The following is a 19,802-nucleotide window of genomic DNA, read 5'->3' on the forward strand; positions in this document are numbered from 1 at the left end:
TTTTTTTTTTGTGAACTTCTTCTTCTTTTATTTAGTTTTGAAAAATTTTATACATTTATTTATTATTTATTACTTTTATTTTATTGAGCAGTTAATTCAGATAAAGTTGATTGTAATACTTCATTCTTACGACATTCTTCTTGGAATTCCTTTGTATATTTATAATAGTTTCTTTCTTGTTCGACAAGGGTAATGTATTGATCAGAGAGCGAGGTATGTTTAGACTTTTCGTGTGCACGTTTACCTTCACTCTTGCTCAAAACCTCTTGGATACCGGCGATGATATTGTCCATTGATTTGATAAACATTTCCTTGTTGGTTTTGGAAGACATGGCAACATTGTATTTGGTTTGGATCGATTGGAGGATGGAAAGTTCATTGTCGAGAAGCTGGCGCTTGTCATCCAATGTATTGTAGGTGGTATAGTATTGACGAGTCTCTGTGAGTTTGGCGTCGGATTGCTCAGACAACTCGATAAATTGTCTCTGGTATTGAAGGAGTTCGGCACGCGATGGCAATTCATCGAGATAACGTTGGAGTAGTGAAATGTCACGATTCTTTTTGTTGAGTAGTTGTTTGAGTTTCTTGAACTTTTCGAGGTCGGCCTCGAACGCCTCTTCTATCTGTTGGCGACGTTCGGCATCGTCTTCGTCTTCGGCGCTACCGCCACCACCCTTGACCAGCTCCTCAATCTTGGCCTTGTACTCGAGCATCTGCTTCTTGCAGCTGTCCTTGAACATTTGCTCTTGTGCCACCAACGTCTCGTTGAGCAGGACCAACGAACGCAGTGCTTGGAGCATCTTTGTGTTTTCGGGTGTTTCGAGAGCATCCAATTTCTCAGTCTCTGCAATGATACGCGCGTTAAAGGCTTGGCGCTTGGCAAGATCGTTTTGGAGTTGGTCGACACGCTCTTGCAACTCTTGACGAAGCTTGGCAATACGCTTGAGCTCTTCTTGGCGCTGGCTGATTTGTTTGTCGAGTGCTGCCACCTTTTGACGATGTAATTTCTCGCCCATCGCTTTTCCAGACGGACCGTCAACATCCATCTCTGAATAACGATGTGCGAGATCGTTGATTTCGTCGGTCGCCACCACCGACTTTAAAATGCCACCACTAATCTTGTTGATCTTTTGACTGTCCACTCCACTCATACTCTTCATCATCTTTTGAATACGCTTCTCTTCTTCATCGGCTTCACCAGAGCCATGGCCACCATCCTTGTCTTGACCAAGTGCTTGTTCGAGTTTGGCAGCTGCAGCCGACTTGTCACCACTTGAAGGTGTGACTCTACTTAATCTGTGCAGTTTACCATACTCTAACAATGTTTCTTGGGGTGTGGCTGTACTGCCAGTGGTGGCAGCCGCCTTTCTAAATTTACGTGATGGTTTGTATCTGTTTTCAACCTGATGAACAAATGCACACGAGGCATCTAAATTGGTCTTGGTTTCCTTGTCTGTGGGTGTTTGGAACCCCTTGTTAAACATACTCTCTGAATAGATACGAAGAAGATCTCCAGTCTCTTCTCTTGTCTCTATAACCTTTGCAATCAACCATCTAATAATTGGGAATAGATTTGGATAATTTAAACCTTGAATTTGTTGTGCTTGTAATGGGAATGGACATTTCATTCTTCTCAATGATTTAATTAATTCTTCTGACAATGCACTAGAAGATTTGAAGATTCGAGAGTCAGTATTTAACTCTTACAAACTACTAAATATATATATCTATCTAATATACATTACATTTTTTGTCTAATATTTGAATTTTCTTGAAAGAATAAATCACCATCTACATCTACATTGGAGGCAGTGATTGACCAAGCCATACCACCTACTACCTTGTCAAATGGAGATAGACCTTGAATACGAGCACGAAAGTAACCACCAGTCACCAATAGTTCAATAATCTCTTGATACTTTTGTTCAGAGTCTGTATCCTCCATCTGAGACAATTCACCTTCTCTTGCATTGGCAGGTGCCTTGACCGTTGATCTCTTTGTAAAACTACTTAGATCATTTGAACTTGTATTTGCATCATCTGCAAAGAATATACTCTTTTTCTTTGCTTGTTTTAATGTATCTTCCATCCTCTAAATATATATAAAGTACAAATAGAAAGACAGATAGAGAAATTAATTTAATAGTAGATCTTGTTTAAGTGAAGAGTTGAGTGTCTCTTGCAAAGAGCCTGGCTCATAAAAAAAAAATCATCAAATTCGAAAGGTTTTGTGATTATTCTTTCATTGCTCTGATGATCTTTTAATTTCCGACATAGGCGAATGATCATTAGATACTAAGGAAGTAGAAAGAAAGGAAGGAAGGAAATGATCAACATTAGAAGATTATTAAATAATAGAAATACTACTAAACTATGTAGTATTCAATCTACTTTTAAAAGTAGTAACTATAGTCGATCATTTACAACTATTTACAAATACCAATCTTCATCATCTCTATCATCATATGAAACATCTCTATCATCTTCACTAATCAATAATAATAATAATAATAAGAATAGATATTATTCAACTGAAATCAACAATAATAACGATAATAAGGATAATCAAAAACAACAACAACAAGAAGAACAAGAAGAATCTGAAGAAGTTCATGGTATTGATAATGTAAAAGAGATCATTTTAGAGAAAGCATTAAAGAACGTATCATTGTATGGATGGAGTGATACATCAATATCGATGGCATGTACTGAACTTGGTTACTCTAATATTACACATGGTCTATTTGAAAATGGAGGATATGATTTGGCTTACTACTTTGTCACTCGATGCAACAATCAACTCAAGGAGAAATTGTCATCAGACATTTTGATGGGCCTTACACCAAGAGAACGTATCAAAATGGTGATCAAGATTCGTTTGTCAATGCTCATTCCATACATTCATCGTTGGTCTGAAGCCATGCAATTATTGGCTCATCCAAAGAACCTAATCAATAGTGCACCATCAATGGCCAACCTTGTAGATGAGGTTTGGCATCTTGTTGATGATCGTTCATCTGATGTAAGTAGACTAATAATAATAATAATAATAATAATAATATTTATATTTATATTAAATTCATTCTTTTTCTTTCAATTTAGTTTGAATGGTATTCAAAGAGAGCATTATTGGCAGCATTGTATACATCATCGGAATTATTTATGATTACAGATACATCACCAGAATATAAAAATACTTGGAGATTTGTTGATGATCGTGTTGATGATTTAATATCCATTATCAAATTTAAAAGAGATGTAAGTAGATAGATGAATAATTATTAAACAACAATATTATTTTGTAATCGGACCAACCAACCAACCAACCGACTGATTGACTGACCAACCAACTAACCAAACAACCCATTATTAACTTAAATTTTCACTTTTAGGTTGGTGAATCACTCTCAATGACGACTGGTGTTGTTATGAATATGATCAACAATACATTCAACAAAAAATAAAAGTACCCCATCCATCAACTTTGTTTGGCAGAATTGGAATATTGTAACATCACAGAGTAATTGATATTCATCATGGTGTGTGAACTACGTTGACGTTCAAGTTCATACTCATTTCTTGATCAGATAGTTGTGGTAATCATTTCCATACCATATTTGGTTATTTAATATTTAATACAGTTTACCAACTGATCGATAAACCAACACCTACCATTATTCATTTCAATTCAATTCAATTCAATTCATTCATTATTTATATTTAATTATTTACTTTTTATTTTATTTAGTTTCTATATACATTTAAACACATTCAATGTGTTTCATATTTATATTCATATTTTTTTTTTACCTATCCTGTATTAAAGCTGTAATGGACATTGACGACTTTGATTGTTGATGTTGTATAGATGGTAATAATTTTGGAGGTTGGAAGGTAGGTGGAGATGAAGAAGATGAAGACGATGATGAACAGACAGATTCCAAACTTAGTTGGGAGGGTGGTGGAGATGAAAAAACAGATATAGTGGATGTTTGACTATCTCCACTTATTGACGAGCTGCTAGGCATTGGTCCCATTGTAGGTGTGGCAAGATTTAATGGGGAACAAGATTGTTGAGAGTATTGTTTTGGTGATCCCCCTCCTCCTCCATCACCTTCACAATTGTCCATTGAATTTAATTTGTCAAAAGTCTCTTCAATTTGGTGATAGGTAGCAACTAAATGATTCCATTCTTCTCCAGATGTTGTCTTTCCTGTTGTTGTTGTTGTTGTAGTTTTTTTTGAAGGAGATGATGATAATGGACTTGGTAATAATTCATTATTACTATGATTATTATTATTATTATTATGATTAACTAAAGATTTATGTTTTTCAATTAATCCATTAAAATGATGTAACAATGTTTTCAAATCCTCAACAGAATGTAATAATTTCTCTTTTTCACAATGCAATTCTAAAAAAACAAAAAAAGAAAGAGTTAATTATTTTTTTTTCCTTCTTCTTCTTCTTCTTTTTTTAATCTATCTCTTTCTTACGATGAGAAGGAATTTCTAGATCCCAAGATTCATTATTACTTGATTCTTTAATTTTTTTTCTTTTTTCACCTCGACCTGGGATTGAAGATTTCCTGGATACCTTTTCTTTTTTCATTTCCCATGGATCATTATCTTGTTTTAATTTCCAATAACCATTCTGTCTGAAATGGTCCATTCCACTTTCAAACAAGTCCTTGCTATGACTGAGCATATCTTGAATTTGTTTTTTCCAATTGTCAGACCCTTTGGAATTGGATTATTAGCTATCCTACTATTTTTTTTACCTTGAAATTGAAATAGTACATACTTTTTCTATTGATACAAAGATTTTGCCAATGCGAGGTCATAAATCCATATACTTCTGTCTTGAGATTAAAATAATCCTTTTTTGGCTCGTTTACCTTGAGACAATAAAAAACTACCCTCATCACACACGCCCAAGTAGGATTTCGTATGAGAATGGTGGGACTCCCATCTTTACACATTCGACATGATTTTAGAGTACAAGGATGATTTTCTTTTTTGCCATTGTTGGTGGTGCTAGTGTTTGGATGCAAGGCTGGGGTCAATGGTGGACTAAGTGGATATGGAATAAGGGTAGGAGTATTTGGACAACTCTGAGACAGATTTCTATGGTTTTGACTGTGTGGATGAAGTGAGTTGACATGATTCATTGATGGTGATGGTGGGGGGGCAACTGGATTTCTATGTGGCAATGGACTTGTTTCCCTTTTTGGTGACATTGATGGTGTTGAATCTGTACTATTTATTGAATTGATTGGTGGTGATTGGAATGGATTTACCATTATATTTACAGGCTTATGATTTGGTGACGGAATTGGAAAAATATTATTATTATTATTATAGGTTTGTCCATTATTATTAGTAATATTAGTAGGATGGAATTGATTATTGTTGGGAAGAATTGGAATAATAGGTCTATTTGTTGGAGAATGAGGAGGGGGAGGATTTGATTGTTTATTATTATAGGAATTAAATATCATTTTGGTTGATTGCATTTTTTTTTTTTTAAAAAAAGGAAATAAATCCTTTAAATCTAAAAACAATAATATTTTTTTGATTAGAATGTTTTAAATAATTCAAAAAGTAAAAGATAGGATTTAAATGTGTAGAGAAAGTGTAAGATGTGTGTATGATGAAGGGGTATATATAAATATATATATTTCAACCAAATGTGGTTAATTAAAAATAAAATATCAATCCGTTAAACGTTATTAATAATTTCGATTAATTGTTTGATCACAAGATCTTTAAAAAAATAATAAAAGATTAAACTATTTTTTTTTAATTTGAAGATGTGTTGGAGGTTAGTAGATAAAAAAAATTGGTAACTATATTTTGGTGATTTGAACAACAACAACAAATGTTAATATGTACATCTACATTATCAAGGAGGTGGACAGATGAATGAAGATTTTTACAGCTGCTAGATATTTAATTATTAATTTTAAATGCAAGCAAGCCATAAAGGGATAAGGGATTTAGTTGTGTTGTTGTTGATAAATCTAAAAAAAAATGATTAATATGATTGCTGGCTGACATGATCCATGTGTTTTTAATTAATTTTTATTGTTGGATGGAAATCTACATACAAAGGAGGTGGAGCAGGAGGAGGAGGAGGAGGAGGATAGATTAGATAAATAGTTTTTCCCACGATACAATGTAGGAAGAGATTGTATTGTTGATGATTGCTCGATAAAGATGATGATGATGATGAAGATGATGATGAAAGATGATGATGATGATGAAGATGATGATGAAAGATGATGATGATGATGAAGATGGTTGATCAAGCACAGCTGCTGCTAGTTGCAGCTGGTGAAACAGCCAACAGCAAAAATAAGCATACCTGGAAATTGATTTTTAATTAATTAGATAAGTTAGAGAAGCAGTACATCATCACCTTTCGGATGGGTAGCCAGAACAACAACAGCAACAAATGATATATTTATTATTTTTTAAAAAGCACAAAAAAAGTGTCCACCATTTACTCAAAATACCCACTACCATCAGGAGGGATGGTATCCCATCTCGTTTGCACTCCTCATAATTTAATTGAGACATACTACTTAGAGAGAGACAGAGATTAAATTAAATTAAATTGTTGTTGCCTGCCATGCATGCATGGAGGGAAAATGAACATCAACGATTTATTTTATTTATTATTATCACAAAAAACCACAAACACAGTGATAGATACAGCAACAACAGAAACAACAACAACAGCAACAGCAACAGCAACAATAACAACACAACACAACACAACACAACATCACAACCAGTTTGGAATCAAACTACTTCTACTCCATCAACCATCACAAAAAATGTTATTTTATTAATGTTGAACAAAAAGTTGTTGTTGTTGTTGTTGCTGTTGCTGTTGCTGCGTTGTGTTGTGTTGTGTTGTTATTGGTGCCACAAAAAAAAATCACTATACCTGTTCATATTCTCTATAGTGATCATACGATGGTTTATGATTATTTTAATGGGGGTGGTGAAAACTAAACACAACTACCATCTTTTGTGTTGGGATAATATTTTTACTGTAGAGGATGGGTGTTGTGTCTAAATAAATAAACACACCACCTCTTTCTATATGTAATTCCATGGTGATGCCCATTGAATCTTTCACCAAATCATCATTCATTATTGTAGAATGACATGGGTGATGAGTGATTTCCCAAACGACGATAGTTGGTGTTGGCAATGACAATTTTTAAAAGCATAACAAGAGAAGAGATAGTTTTTGTATTGTTTGTTGAACGCATAAAGAGACAGATATCAATAATCAATCAATCAGTAGGGTGTGGAAAAATTAGCCGTTAACTTAAATAAATAAAACGATGGTTACAACAACAACAACAAGAAAACAAAATATACTTTATAAAGTCGGTATGTAATACTGACACTTAAATCAATGATGATGATCATTTTATCAAAAGAGAGCTCGCTTCAATCAACAGATCCACACTTTACTTGGTGTCATCCACACTTTACTCTTGTTGTTGTTTGTTAAACTAGTTGAATTTAACAACACAACAAGAAGTACAAAGTTGTTTTATTAATACATTGGTATTGGTTGGTGATTTTGGAAAAAAAAAACAACAATTGTTTTTTATACCTGGTAACGATTTAAAGATTATCAATTACTATTACTTTGATGATGAGTATTTCCAATTTGATATTGGTGAACAAGGTTTTCAATGCCAAAGAAATTCTTCATTTCATCGACAAAGGAAGTGATCTGTTCAATACTTAATAATTGTTCATCTTCCAATGAAAGTATATGTGTAACAAATGTATCAATTTCAAATGATGGATGTGATTGATTTGGTATATGATTTGGTTTCAATAAACTAAAAGGAAAGATAAAGTAAAAATAAATAAATATTATAAACATTCATTCATTCATTCATTCAATCATTTTTGTGTTACTATACCTTAATAGAGAATCCAAAAATAATTTAAATTCTTGATAATTAATTTGTTCATCATGATCTATATCATACATATCAAAAACAAACTAAAAAAAAAAAAAAAATATTTAGTTATTTTTTGTTTTTTTTTTTTCTTTTTTTTCTTTGTTTTTATATTTACATCTAATTCTTTCATTAATATTTCCTTTTGTAGTAATAGCAGTCATATAAACAAATTCATCACCAATGATAAAATCATCCATATCATCATCTAATAATTTAAATAATCTATGATGTAATTCCACTTGATTTTTCCAGGCACCTGGTAAAACATCTTTACAAATTTCCATAAATTTGTTTCTACCAATTCCCAATTTACTTGTACTTAATGATACATAAGATTGGAATAAATCATAAATAATTTCTAAATCATTTCTTGTTACTAAAAATAGAAAAAAAAAGAAAAAAAGTTAATATTATATGTTTATATTTTTTTTCTATTTTTTTTCTATTATTTACAATTTTTATATCTTTCACTCCAATCTCTAATTTTTGATTTTTTAGTTGTTATTTGTACATTTTTAATTGCCATGAATTTGTTTGAAGATCTAATTTGTTCGATTTTGTCTTGTTGGATATCATCAAAAGTTTCCAAAACACAATTAAAAATGAGGTCAACGTTATAGTTTTTAGTTTTAAAAACCTTCATCACCTCTTCTTCACTTTTACAAGCCAATAGTTGATTTTCCTTTGATTTACAACAAGACAGCGCAGCTTGAAGGAGGAAATTTGAACCTTCATAAAAGAAACAATCCAAAATACGTAAACTTGCTTCCATCTGAACGTGTCCGATAAAGAGACACAAAAGCCATGGCAAAATGATCATTGACAATGAACAATTGAGTTTTTTGATGTGTTGATCGAGTTCTGGTAGGTAGATCTCTACCAAATGTTCAAATGTTTTACCGTCGGCTATACTTCCAACCATACCAGTTTGATGATAATAATCCTCTACATAGTCTTCACAAATAGCCGATAGAACCCAAAATGCCTCCTCTTCATTCATGTACAATAGTAGAATGGCACCAATAATATTCATTGATTGACAATAACCAATCGATTGGTTACGAAGTGAATAGGCAATTAAAATGTTTCGAAGTGAATCGATTCCTTGTTCGGTTTGGTAGTAAGGATGTTCTGGGAATGACCGCTTCAAATCCTTTTCAATATCATTTTTAAATGTCGATGGTGTTTCTGTTGCATGAAGATCCAACAATTGAGTATAATAGTTGGGATGTTGACAATAGGATTTGTAAATGGCACCAGAGGTTAATAACCATAGTGTACGTCTATAGTCATCTGGAATAGTTCCACGAATCATCATCTTCAAATCATTTCTATTGATCATTGCAATTCCATCTCCATTTACTTCAAAATATTGATTCCAAATATGAGTTTGTTCTCTTTGAATCTTTTCAAAATCACTTGAAAAATATTTCAAATCTTTAAACATTGATTCACAAAGTCCAACTCTTTGATATTCTGAATTAAAAATTGATAATGACGACCCAATAGTTGAACCAGTTGATGTTGATCCAGTTTCTAACCATAAATGTCTTAATAAATCATATGTATTTTCAACTTGATTTGTTAATAAATAAAACTAAAAATTAAAAAAATAAATAAGTATATTTGTTTCTTTTTTTTCTATCTTTTGTTTCTTTTTACCTTTTGAATATTTTGAACAGTAATTTTAATAATTCTTTTGTTTGAATCATCAGTAGTTAAAAATGATATTTCTTGAATGGGAATGATAAAATTTAAATCTGTTGAACCAAAACAAACAAAGTTTGTTGAAATGTATAACTTTCCTGGTACCTCTTGTTTGGTACGTCCATGATAAAGTAATAGTGTTGATTGAAACTCCTCGATTAGGAATTCTTGTGAAGGAAGATTGAAAAGTGATTGGAAATCTTGATTTTTAATTTGTTCTTTAAGTATTTCTTTTACATTTACTATTGTTTGATGACTATGACGATGTTGTTGATGACTATTATGTTGTTGTTGTTGTTGTTGTTGTGATTGTTGGTGATGACGATATAAATGAATACCAGTTGGAGTTTTACCAAAACTCATTCCACCAAAACTTTGAGAAAGTAGTGTGTTGGTTGAAGGACTGTGGATAGCCGACGACGAAGATGATAGTGGAGTCTGTGATCCAAAACTTGGGTTGACACTAGTTGGTGAATCCCAATAATTGGTGGTAGATGCACTTAGTGAAGGAGGAGCTGTTGCCAATGGTGAACTGGAATAGTAACAGCTGTTATTGCCACCCGTTGTAATGTGACTTCCACCACCACCACCACCGGTAAATGGAGTTGTATAACTACTTGAAGCCGCTGCTCCAAGAGAAGATGATAGAGAACCATATGGCTCACCAGGTGGTGACAATGAAATATAAGGGGATGGTTGCCAACTTGACGATGCAATATTATGAATACCACCATCAATCGATTGAGCTGCACCAACTCCAATAGGTGCTTGAAAATATCCACCCGATGCCTTTAACGAATTGAATTGGGAGGATATTGGTATTGGTATAGTAGGCATTCCCATTTGTTTGTTGTTTGAACTATTTGATACAACCGTAGTTGTAGCCGTTTGAATCATATGTTGTTTATCTGCATTGACAATCATTCTATTCATTGCCAGTTTACGAATCTGATCCAATATTTGAAAGGTTTCATCAATCTTGAAAAAAGTATGGAATATGTATTCCTTGGCCTCGGTTTGTATCTTGATCGTATCGGTAATCGACGACAAGAATCGAAATGAATTGGAATGTGTACATTTCTTTAATTCCAATATTTCATTAAACATAATCTTGATCTTTGTCGGTATAATCCTACTATAAAAACATATATAATTCTCTGATATATACATACAACCATGTCTTTGTATTTTATCCATTAATGAACATGAATATTCTTAAATTGATAATTAAAAAAAATATTAATATTTATCTTTCTTCTTTTCTTTTCTATCTTTTAGCTTACGAGTAACTAAAGATTCATTTGTATTAAAATTAAATCTTTTTTTAAAAGCTCTTTCTTTTTTCTTGAAATCTTTATCTTTTTGTTCTCTTTCACGTTCTTGTTCTTTGTTGTTTTCGTCGTGTATGCCAAGACATGTGAATTTGAGTGATAGGAATTCAAATATTTCGTTGCTATTGTTATTCATCTTTTGAACCGATGGTATAATATTGTCTTTGATCCATTGCCACATTGATTGAATTTCAACAAGATCATTTGATATTCCAATACATTGATATGCCTTATTTTTTAATGCTATTTTATATTCTTGTTGATTTAAATTTGAAGATGAAGAGGATGGTGGCTGTTGTAATCCTTGTGATTGTTTTAAACTTGAAGAAGATGCGGGAGGAGGAGGAGTACTATTAACAGTAGTAACAATAGTATTTATATATTCATCAGAATAATAACTATTTAAATAATCCAAATTACTATTTCCATTCATATTGTAGGTATTTCCACGATCTAGGTTTGGATTTGATAATATCTCTTGTGACGATCCAACACCCTGTGGGATCATTGAAACGAAATCCTGTATAATCAACGAAGGTGTGATACATTTCTTTAACAATGCAAAGTATTCATCTTCTTCAAGTACTGCCCATGCCTTTTTAAAGGTAATTGATTTTGGTTTGATCCATCCCATAGTTTTAATCTTTCTTCATATCCAACCAAGGTAAAGAAGACTTTTCTTTAAATATAAATGAAAAAAAGGTTGATTAAATTGATTAAATTGATTAGTTGTTGTTTGAATATGGAGTTATATTAATGTTGTGTATGTAATTACTTGTCAATGATGGTATCTTTTAGAAAATGGAATGAGGATGATGGATGGAGGAGAAGGGTGGAGGGTATGAGTATGAGTATGATAAGATTAAATCAAATCGACTTTGTTGCTAATTAATTAAAAGAGACACCTGTTTACTAACTACTACTACTACTGCTTTCTAATTGGTTAACAAACTACAAAACTTATTGAAAGAATTATCAATCAATCAATGATGATTAATATGATTAATTGTGTGTATGAATGAATGAAATAATGATGGTTTGGTTGATATAATAATAAAACAAGAGAGTGGAGTGGAGGTGGTTGTTGTGGTGTGTGATTGATTATTATTATTAATTATGAGGGGGGAGAGGATAAAGTTGTGGGATGATCCGTTCTTTTAAATAACTCTATTAATACATCCAGTGCAATTGAATTGGTCAGTTGCAAATATAAAATAAATGATATGTATATACAAATATTATATTATTATTATTATATGGTTGATCGTCTTTTTGTCTCTTTTTATTATTGTGATGATGATGATGATGATGAGTTTGTTTTCATTCTCTTTCTCTCTCTCTTTTGATGTTTCTGCTGTTAGTGGTAGCTCTCTTTGAAACAACGAGAGGAGGAGAAGTATTTAAAAATGAACTATGGTAAAAAATCACACTCTCTCTCTTCGATGGAAAAACAATTATCTGAACGGTGAGATCGAGATCTGAGTGTTTTGTGCCAAGTAAAAAACCATGGTTGTCATTACTTTTTTTAGGTTGCCACTGTTGTATGCAAGTTCTTGATCATCAGATCGATTCTTTCTCTAATAAAATAAATTGAATTATTTATTATTAAAAATCCTTATTATATTTGTTTGTTTGTTAGTTGTTTCCTATCTATTATCTTTTTTGTTTAATTAACGATGTTGACTATTTTGTTGAGAACTTGAATGATTTTGTTGTTGTGAACTTGAATGATTTTGTTGAGAAAATTTAGGTTCCAATTTTTGAAGTAAAGCAATAGTATTTGATTGTTCTTGTTCCTTTTGTTGAATTTGACCTTTAAGTTCTATACCACGTTGAATTTCTTCTTGTAAAACACGATCAACCTCTTTTCTAAACAAATAAGAGTTGTGTTTTGATTTTTTGTATTCTTCCAATAGATTCTTTCTTCTGTACAACTCAATGTATTCTGCTGTTTCTGTGACTGGAAGTTGACCCAAAAGATATTCATCGCGACCATGATCCTTTTTGCCAACAGTTACAAAACCAGAACCTTCAATGATTTCTTCGTCTTGCAGTGTAATGATGGTTGGACAAGGTTTGTTTCTCTTGGAGAGGTAGTGTCTATACTCTAGAGCATCCTTGACAGTGTTAAACACCAAAGTATCTCTAAACAATGTCCATCCCAACGTAGCTCTATATTGTTCATGTTTCTCTCTAAATTGTACTCGATTCACCAAATGTCCAACATATCCATTAGATGGTGCTCCTGGGAATGGATTTAATTGTAATTTACCACCTTGTTGCGATTGTTGTTGTTGATGACCATTTTGTCCATTTTGTTGTTGATTATTACTATAAAAAGCTTGAATTAAACTAATAGCAATAAAAGAAACACTACTACGACTATCTTTGTAACGGTTCATATAGGTTTGAAGTTTATCGTGAGTTGTGAAAATGACAGCTTCCATACGTTTGCCAAGGACACGAGCAATCAATTTAGATTCTGTTGGGTTGTCACAACATATAATCTCCATGACTAAACCAATGATACCAGTATCTTCGCCACCCGATCTTGCCAAATCTGACATTTCTCTAGAGATTTGATTGTTGGGTGTTGGGGCGCGTCGACGGTCCGTACGATTCTTTAATTCTTCCAAACGAACCGAATCTTCATTGATAAATCTCTTTACTTCCTCTGGATTGTTGGATTGTTTGCTAAAATCGGGAATGTATTTTTCGAGTTTGGCAAGTAAATCTTCAGATTGATCACGCATTTGTTCTTTTTTGGTTCGAGATATTTGCATGTTGAGGGCAGTTTCCTCTTGCATTTTACGGAGATCGGCAATCTCTTTGCCCAGAGCGACACGACGCATTTCAAGTTGTGACTTTTTGTCAATGTCTTCTTTGAGGTTGCGGAAAAAGAATTCCTGTGATCGAATGGGTGGAATCTTGCCTCCAGACGCTTCAAAGACGAGTTGGTACGCTTCAGAGAGACCAATGTTTTCTTTGAGGGCGATTTTGGGAAAAGTGGCGTATCCAGTGGCCAAATCAAACGATGATAGGTATTCTTGAGCCAAGACGGGCATGTTTTGGCTCTGACTGTCGGAACGAGAGGCAACGAGTTTGATTCTGACGGCACCCTTCATACTGGCCGATATTTTGTTGTCATAACGATCAGTGGCGTATATTTTGAGGTCGGTTGCGAGGACAGACGATGTTTCTCCGCTAATCTGTCCTTCGATGGCCATCTTGGCAGGTGGGTCGGGCATGATGAGAAGAGTGGCACCCAATTCAATCTTGAGACCACTGGCAGTTTGATACACGAATCGAAGAGGATGTTCACCAGCCTTTCTAAAGGACTTGGCACCGGCAAACACATAGACTGATCCATCTTCATCGGTCTTTTCACAATCGATTGTCTTGTGGTTCATCACCAAATGAACATTCTCCTTGGCGACAATCATTCTCATACGTTCGGCATTGAGAAGGGCTATACGGATCGGTGGCAGATCCATGTTGGGTTGAATGACCATTGGATCTTCATTGTAGAGGTAGATAGACATACCTCCCTTTACCGTGATTTTCACAGTGGCCGGTTTGATGGTAGGTAATTGTGTTCGTACTGTCATCTCGTACACTCCATCTACACTTGTTAGAGCTACATTCTTTGTTGATATCAGTCCTTGACCTCCCTTGATGATAGTTTTACGTTTCACTACAAAGGGAGTTTCACGAGAATCTGCCCATTCACAAATGAGTTCGACACCATTGATGGTTGGTACTGTATTGCCTAGAGTGTCACAAATGGTGACTTGGAAGTCCTCAATGTTTTCTCCATGACAACAATTAACCGATACCAAAGATAGACCATTGATTTTGACTGCCGATGCCGATCCTTCAATCATTGTGAATCGTAATGTATATTCTGATATATTTTTGTTACGATCAAGTACTGTCAGCGCCAAATCACCATAACCAACCATCACCAATTTACAAGGATACATTTGTTTGTCGGGGTCAAATTCTCCGATATGGGTACTCTTGATTTCCATTTGAGAGTGTGGTTTGTTGGCAGCATCGGGTTGTGCAGCCAGTTCAAACACTGGTTCAATGACAAATTGTCCACGAGAGTCGGCTGGTGTAACCGTGTTGCCACGTTTGTCGTGTAGACGTAATTCCAAAAACACCTCTGAATCACATCTAATCTTGGTGGTGGTACCACGACCAAAGGTTGCGAAAAACGATGATGGAGTGCCACCAGTAGTCTGAACTGAAAAGTCACACTTTAATTCTGCCGTTTTCTTGGTCTTGCTAGATGGTACTGCGGTGGCTGCTGTAATGGGTAGGGCAGCAGTAACAGAATAGATAAACGATCGTGTCATCTTGTCTGTGATCAGCTTTGGTAGAGTAAACATATTGTTTAGATTCATTTCCATATCTTTAGATGATTTGGGGTCCCATGATGCTGTGATCTTTCCATCGAGACCACTCAATTCAAAAGGACCACGACCACCACCACCTGCACTATACACTTTGAGTCCAAACAATAGTGTTGATCCTGCCATGGTACGGAACGATCCATCGTCCATGGTGATTGCTAGATTGGTTTCACCTGCGCTAATTGGTTCGATACGCAAACATGCTGGTTTGGGTGATGGCAAAATCTTTAGATGCTTTTCACAATAGAATATTTCCTTTTTGTCAAAATAGTAGGTAAATTGAACGATTGAAGTAGAGTGAACGTCAATATCCATTGGTTGTGGAGCTAGTTCGAATGGGAGGACAACCTTTTCTCGAATAAACAATGCTTTACTGTCACCAAATGTAAAGTCACCTGTCACTGCATCACCAACCACCATAATATCTTCATCCAAAACTGCACTAGTTACGTGAATGTAGCTCGATGGTGGTTGATTTGCATTTTGTTTGACACGAGATGACCTTTTGCTTCGTTGTGATGATACCGATGTATCATTCTTTTCACCACCAGACCCTGGCACAAAAATATTTCCACTCTTGTCCTTGAGGAATACCTGGAACGATGGAACATAGGAAAGGTTCTGATAAGGTGTTGGGAATGGATCATCATAAAATGACATGGTAACTGGTGGACCAGAAGTAACACGGATTGGATCCAACATACAAGTATAAGTTGTCAAACCATCAGTACTTGGTATTTCTACAAACAATATGATTCTTTCTTCTGACTCTTCACCCAAATCTCCTTGCATAATCTTGATATCTTTTAATATTAATCTACCATCTTGATCAATTAATATTGATATTGGTCCTGATATCACAACTCCTGGTAATTTCTTTCTAATCATCTTATTATTATTATTATTTTGATTATCTTGACTATTATTATTATTATTATCATCAATTAAAACTTCAGCAGAATATTTTAAAGATTTTGGATTTGGAGTGTTGGAAAAGGGGACTGAATTTTTTTGTTCATCAAGTAGAGTGATGACAACAAGTGGAAATGGTGATTCTAGACAAATTGAAAGATCTTTTTTCTGTTGTTCTTTTGTCAAGTCAAATGAAGCAATGGCACCACATTCCTTGCCATGAATGACTTTGGCATAATGAACGGCTGGAGAAAGTCCAGGATAGTTTGATGTAAACGTAAACTCGTATGTACCAGCACGTTTAAATTCGTCAATATCTTTGAATGACATTCTACCACCTTGATAAAATAGAGATGACTCTCTTGTGAATAGTAGTTGCTCGGGACCACCCTGAGGATTCTTGTATTTGATGGTGAGGGTAATTAGAATCTTTTCAGAATCAATCATACGCTTCTCTACCTCTTTGGGTGGTTGTTGGCTATCGAGCAACTGAATCGACAACCATTTAATATATTCTCCAGAATTGTATTCTCTTTTGGGGAGTGGTGCACCATCACCTTCATAAATCTTAATCTTTGATGGGAGTTTGGATTTTGCAGTATCGAGTAGCTTTTTAAATTCGGCTGGTTTGAGTTTTACTTTGATACGACCACAAAGATGTTGTTCAAGAGGCATTGGTTTAAAGTGAAGTTTTTCATATTCCATGAAAAAGTCGCCGGTACGTTGTTCGAGAGTACCTGGGAAATAAATGGATTTGATGGTTCCATGAGAGGTTGGTTTGGTTGTCAGTGTGACATGTTCTTCATTATAATAAGTAACACCATTAAATGAGATGGATTTACAATAGGTACGATTAAAACCAGAATCATAACGTAAAAATTCAAATTGAAAATCTTGATCCATTTTGTGACATCGCTTGAGCCACTTTTTCCACTCTGTATTGTTTTGACGTGTTCCTGCCTTTTCCAAATTTGAAAAGATTTGATGTTCCTTGATAATATGCATCTTGTTGTGTGTCACTGGGAATGAAGATCCTAAAAAGATGGCACCTTTTACACGTTGTACCCACTTTTCCTCGAGTCTTTCACCATCTACAATACCAATCGTCATGAAACCAAGACGATCAATATGAGCCTCTGAAATGAGTCTACCATTCCAAAACACTTCAAATCCAGGTTTTCTAAGTGTCAGAGGGAATGTTTCCAATTCTTCAATAGGATGTTCTCTTTGAATGTGATAGGGAATGGGAAGTGTTTCACGTTCATTAATGTAGGGAAAGTAACGTAAATGAACCATTACCATCGAACTTTCACCATCTACAGTTGGAACACGCAATTCAAATGTTTTTAATCGATGTCCAAATTCCAAATACAAAGATTCCATATCACCTTCTACCTTTCCAAGATCGACATTGTTTAGTGAAATATGGTAATCCATAGGCTTGACTATTTTGGCTGGTTTTGGACTATCTTCATTATCCTCTTCACCACTTGATTCACCTCCACTATCATCCATATCTTGTGTTCCTAAATTGGGTGATGATTGTTTCTTTTTCTTTTTCTTTGCTGCCGCCGCAGCAGCAACTTCATCATCGTCAAACGAATAGTGAGAGGTGCTGGCAGGATCAGCATGTAAATAATAATAGTAAATATGAGCCAAATCTCTTTGTAAATTGATCATGGTATCGGCAAATGAGGCGTCGCTAAACATTGAAACATCGGATATTGTCACTTGTGTGAATTGAGGGTGAGCCAACTCTTCGTAGGATGCCTCACGCACTGTGATTGGAATTTTCCATTCCTGATCTCCAGTGGCACTAAGAATATCCAAAGAAATCTTGGCCTGATTCACCAATTTACTACCTTGTACTTTGGTAATAACTGTAATCTCTTGACCCAAATAAAAAGCAGACTTTTTTGCTCCAACTCCAAATCTTGAAATCAATCCAGTAGTTGCTGCTGAACTAGGTGTTGACGATGACGTTTTCGTCACAATTTGATTCATATCTATTGAATTTGCTTGACTCATACCCATTGTTGCCCATCTTTGTAATTCTTCTTTATTCATTCCTGATCCATTATCCCAAATTATTATACTCTAAAAAAAAAAAAAAAAGAAAAGAAAAGAAAAGAAAAGAAAATTAATAAAATCAAAAAAGATGATGAAAATAAAAAAAATTTAGATAGATACATACAGAAATATTATTATGATCAGGTTTTTTAATTGTAATTTTAATATGTTTATCTGAAAAATCATTATTTCTAGTTGCTTGAATACTATTATCTATAAATTCTGCTACAGCATTTGGTAAACTAAAAAATAAAAAAGTTAATATTAAAATATAGTGGTGATTAAAAATTAATTTAATGATCTATATTTACTTGTATTCAGAAGTACCAGCTTTTAATAAAATATTTTTTGAAGGTGTAACATCAACCATAATCTCTTCTGGTGTTTCTAAAGGATTCTCACCATCTGTATACAAGATTAACATATTGTTTTGAGTGGTTAAGAATTTCTGGTATGATGACTCATCCTGTACAAGATGATTTGATAAGTCACAAAAATACATTGGATCCTAGAAAAAAAAAGAATAAATATTAGTAAATTTGAATCAAAAAGGAGAGAGAACTATAAAATATTCTTTAATACTTACTGATGAATCAATTAATTCTAAATTTTGAACTACTACTTTTAGTTCATTAAATGTTGGAGGCGTTTTAAATGAATAATGTTCTCCTTTTCTTGATATGACAACTAATAGAGAAATAAAAAGTTAATTTCATTGTCTGTATCTATCTATATCTATATCTATTCCTATTCTTACTTGATTCAGGTGTATTTTTAATTACCAATTCTGAAGGATTGTATTGTTGTTTACCAGATCCACTACCACTACTACTACTGCTACTACCACTACTTTTATTACTTTTAGGGATATTGGTTCTTTGTTTCTTGATGACTATGGGAGGAGGTTGTTGTGAAGCTGTTGATATTGTACTTGATTGACTTGTATTATTGTTGTTGTTGAAGTTGTTTGTAGTTGCTTGGGAAGGTTGAGATGGTGGTAATACGACGGTATCTCCGAAATCGAGTCCATCTATATCTATATCATCTTCTTCTTCTTGTTGTTTTTTTCTTTTATGCTTTCCATTTGAACTGCTACTACTTTTCTTTGAACTACTACTGCTACTTGAACTACTATTCTTTGTCATTGATTAAATAATATTGTTGATTGGTATTGATTATTAACAATGGTGAAACTTCATATAGATATATTATATAGAGAGATATAGATATTATAATGTATATCAAATTTGAGGAAATGAAACGAAAATGAATGTAATAATAGGTATCTCTTCACCCCTCTTTCGTTTTTTGAAATTTGTATTTTTTGTCTCTGAGTAGATTTTTTCTAGGAAACCTTTAGTTTAT

General features: G+C 33.8%; 5 protein-coding genes across 5 annotated transcripts; 1 reads left to right on the forward strand and 4 right to left on the reverse strand.

Annotated features, from left to right (window-relative positions):
* Nucleotides 1-80: 80 nt before the first annotated feature.
* DFA_03405 (uncharacterized protein) lies at nt 81-2,089 on the reverse strand (the record flags this gene model as incomplete). Its single annotated transcript, XM_004362951.1, has 3 exons — nt 81-1,429; nt 1,487-1,665; nt 1,746-2,089. 3 exons carry the CDS (start codon nt 2,087-2,089, stop codon nt 81-83), a joined length of 1,872 nt encoding a protein of 623 aa, XP_004363008.1.
* A 237-nt stretch (nt 2,090-2,326) lies between these two features.
* coq9 (ubiquinone biosynthesis protein) lies at nt 2,327-3,464 on the forward strand (the record flags this gene model as incomplete). The annotated part of the gene is made up of 3 exons (XM_004362952.1): nt 2,327-3,022; nt 3,103-3,258; nt 3,393-3,464. 3 exons carry the CDS (start codon nt 2,327-2,329, stop codon nt 3,462-3,464), a joined length of 924 nt encoding a protein of 307 aa, XP_004363009.1.
* A 280-nt stretch (nt 3,465-3,744) lies between these two features.
* DFA_03407 (uncharacterized protein) lies at nt 3,745-5,515 on the reverse strand (the record flags this gene model as incomplete). The annotated part of the gene is made up of 4 exons (XM_004362953.1): nt 3,745-3,751; nt 3,811-4,414; nt 4,497-4,709; nt 4,978-5,515. 4 exons carry the CDS (start codon nt 5,513-5,515, stop codon nt 3,745-3,747), a joined length of 1,362 nt encoding a protein of 453 aa, XP_004363010.1.
* Nucleotides 5,516-5,951: 436 nt separating this feature from the next.
* DFA_03408 (uncharacterized protein) lies at nt 5,952-11,671 on the reverse strand (the record flags this gene model as incomplete). Its single annotated transcript, XM_004362954.1, has 9 exons — nt 5,952-6,022; nt 7,062-7,082; nt 7,668-7,873; nt 7,958-8,040; nt 8,167-8,375; nt 8,453-9,596; nt 9,662-10,841; nt 10,875-10,920; nt 10,990-11,671. The coding sequence occupies 9 exons, from the start codon at nt 11,669-11,671 to the stop codon at nt 5,952-5,954; spliced, it is 3,642 nt and encodes a 1,213-aa protein (XP_004363011.1).
* A 1,036-nt stretch (nt 11,672-12,707) lies between these two features.
* On the reverse strand, nt 12,708-19,582 carry DFA_03409 (uncharacterized protein; the record flags this gene model as incomplete). The annotated part of the gene is made up of 5 exons (XM_004362955.1): nt 12,708-18,464; nt 18,562-18,679; nt 18,749-18,945; nt 19,024-19,124; nt 19,195-19,582. 5 exons carry the CDS (start codon nt 19,580-19,582, stop codon nt 12,708-12,710), a joined length of 6,561 nt encoding a protein of 2,186 aa, XP_004363012.1.
* Nucleotides 19,583-19,802: the final 220 nt, after the last annotated feature.

Source organism: Cavenderia fasciculata (genome assembly GCF_000203815.1).
Source record: "Cavenderia fasciculata unplaced genomic scaffold Scf_Dfasci-G-b-205a01.r1-3, whole genome shotgun sequence".
Lineage (NCBI taxonomy): Eukaryota > Evosea > Eumycetozoa > Acytosteliales > Cavenderiaceae > Cavenderia > Cavenderia fasciculata.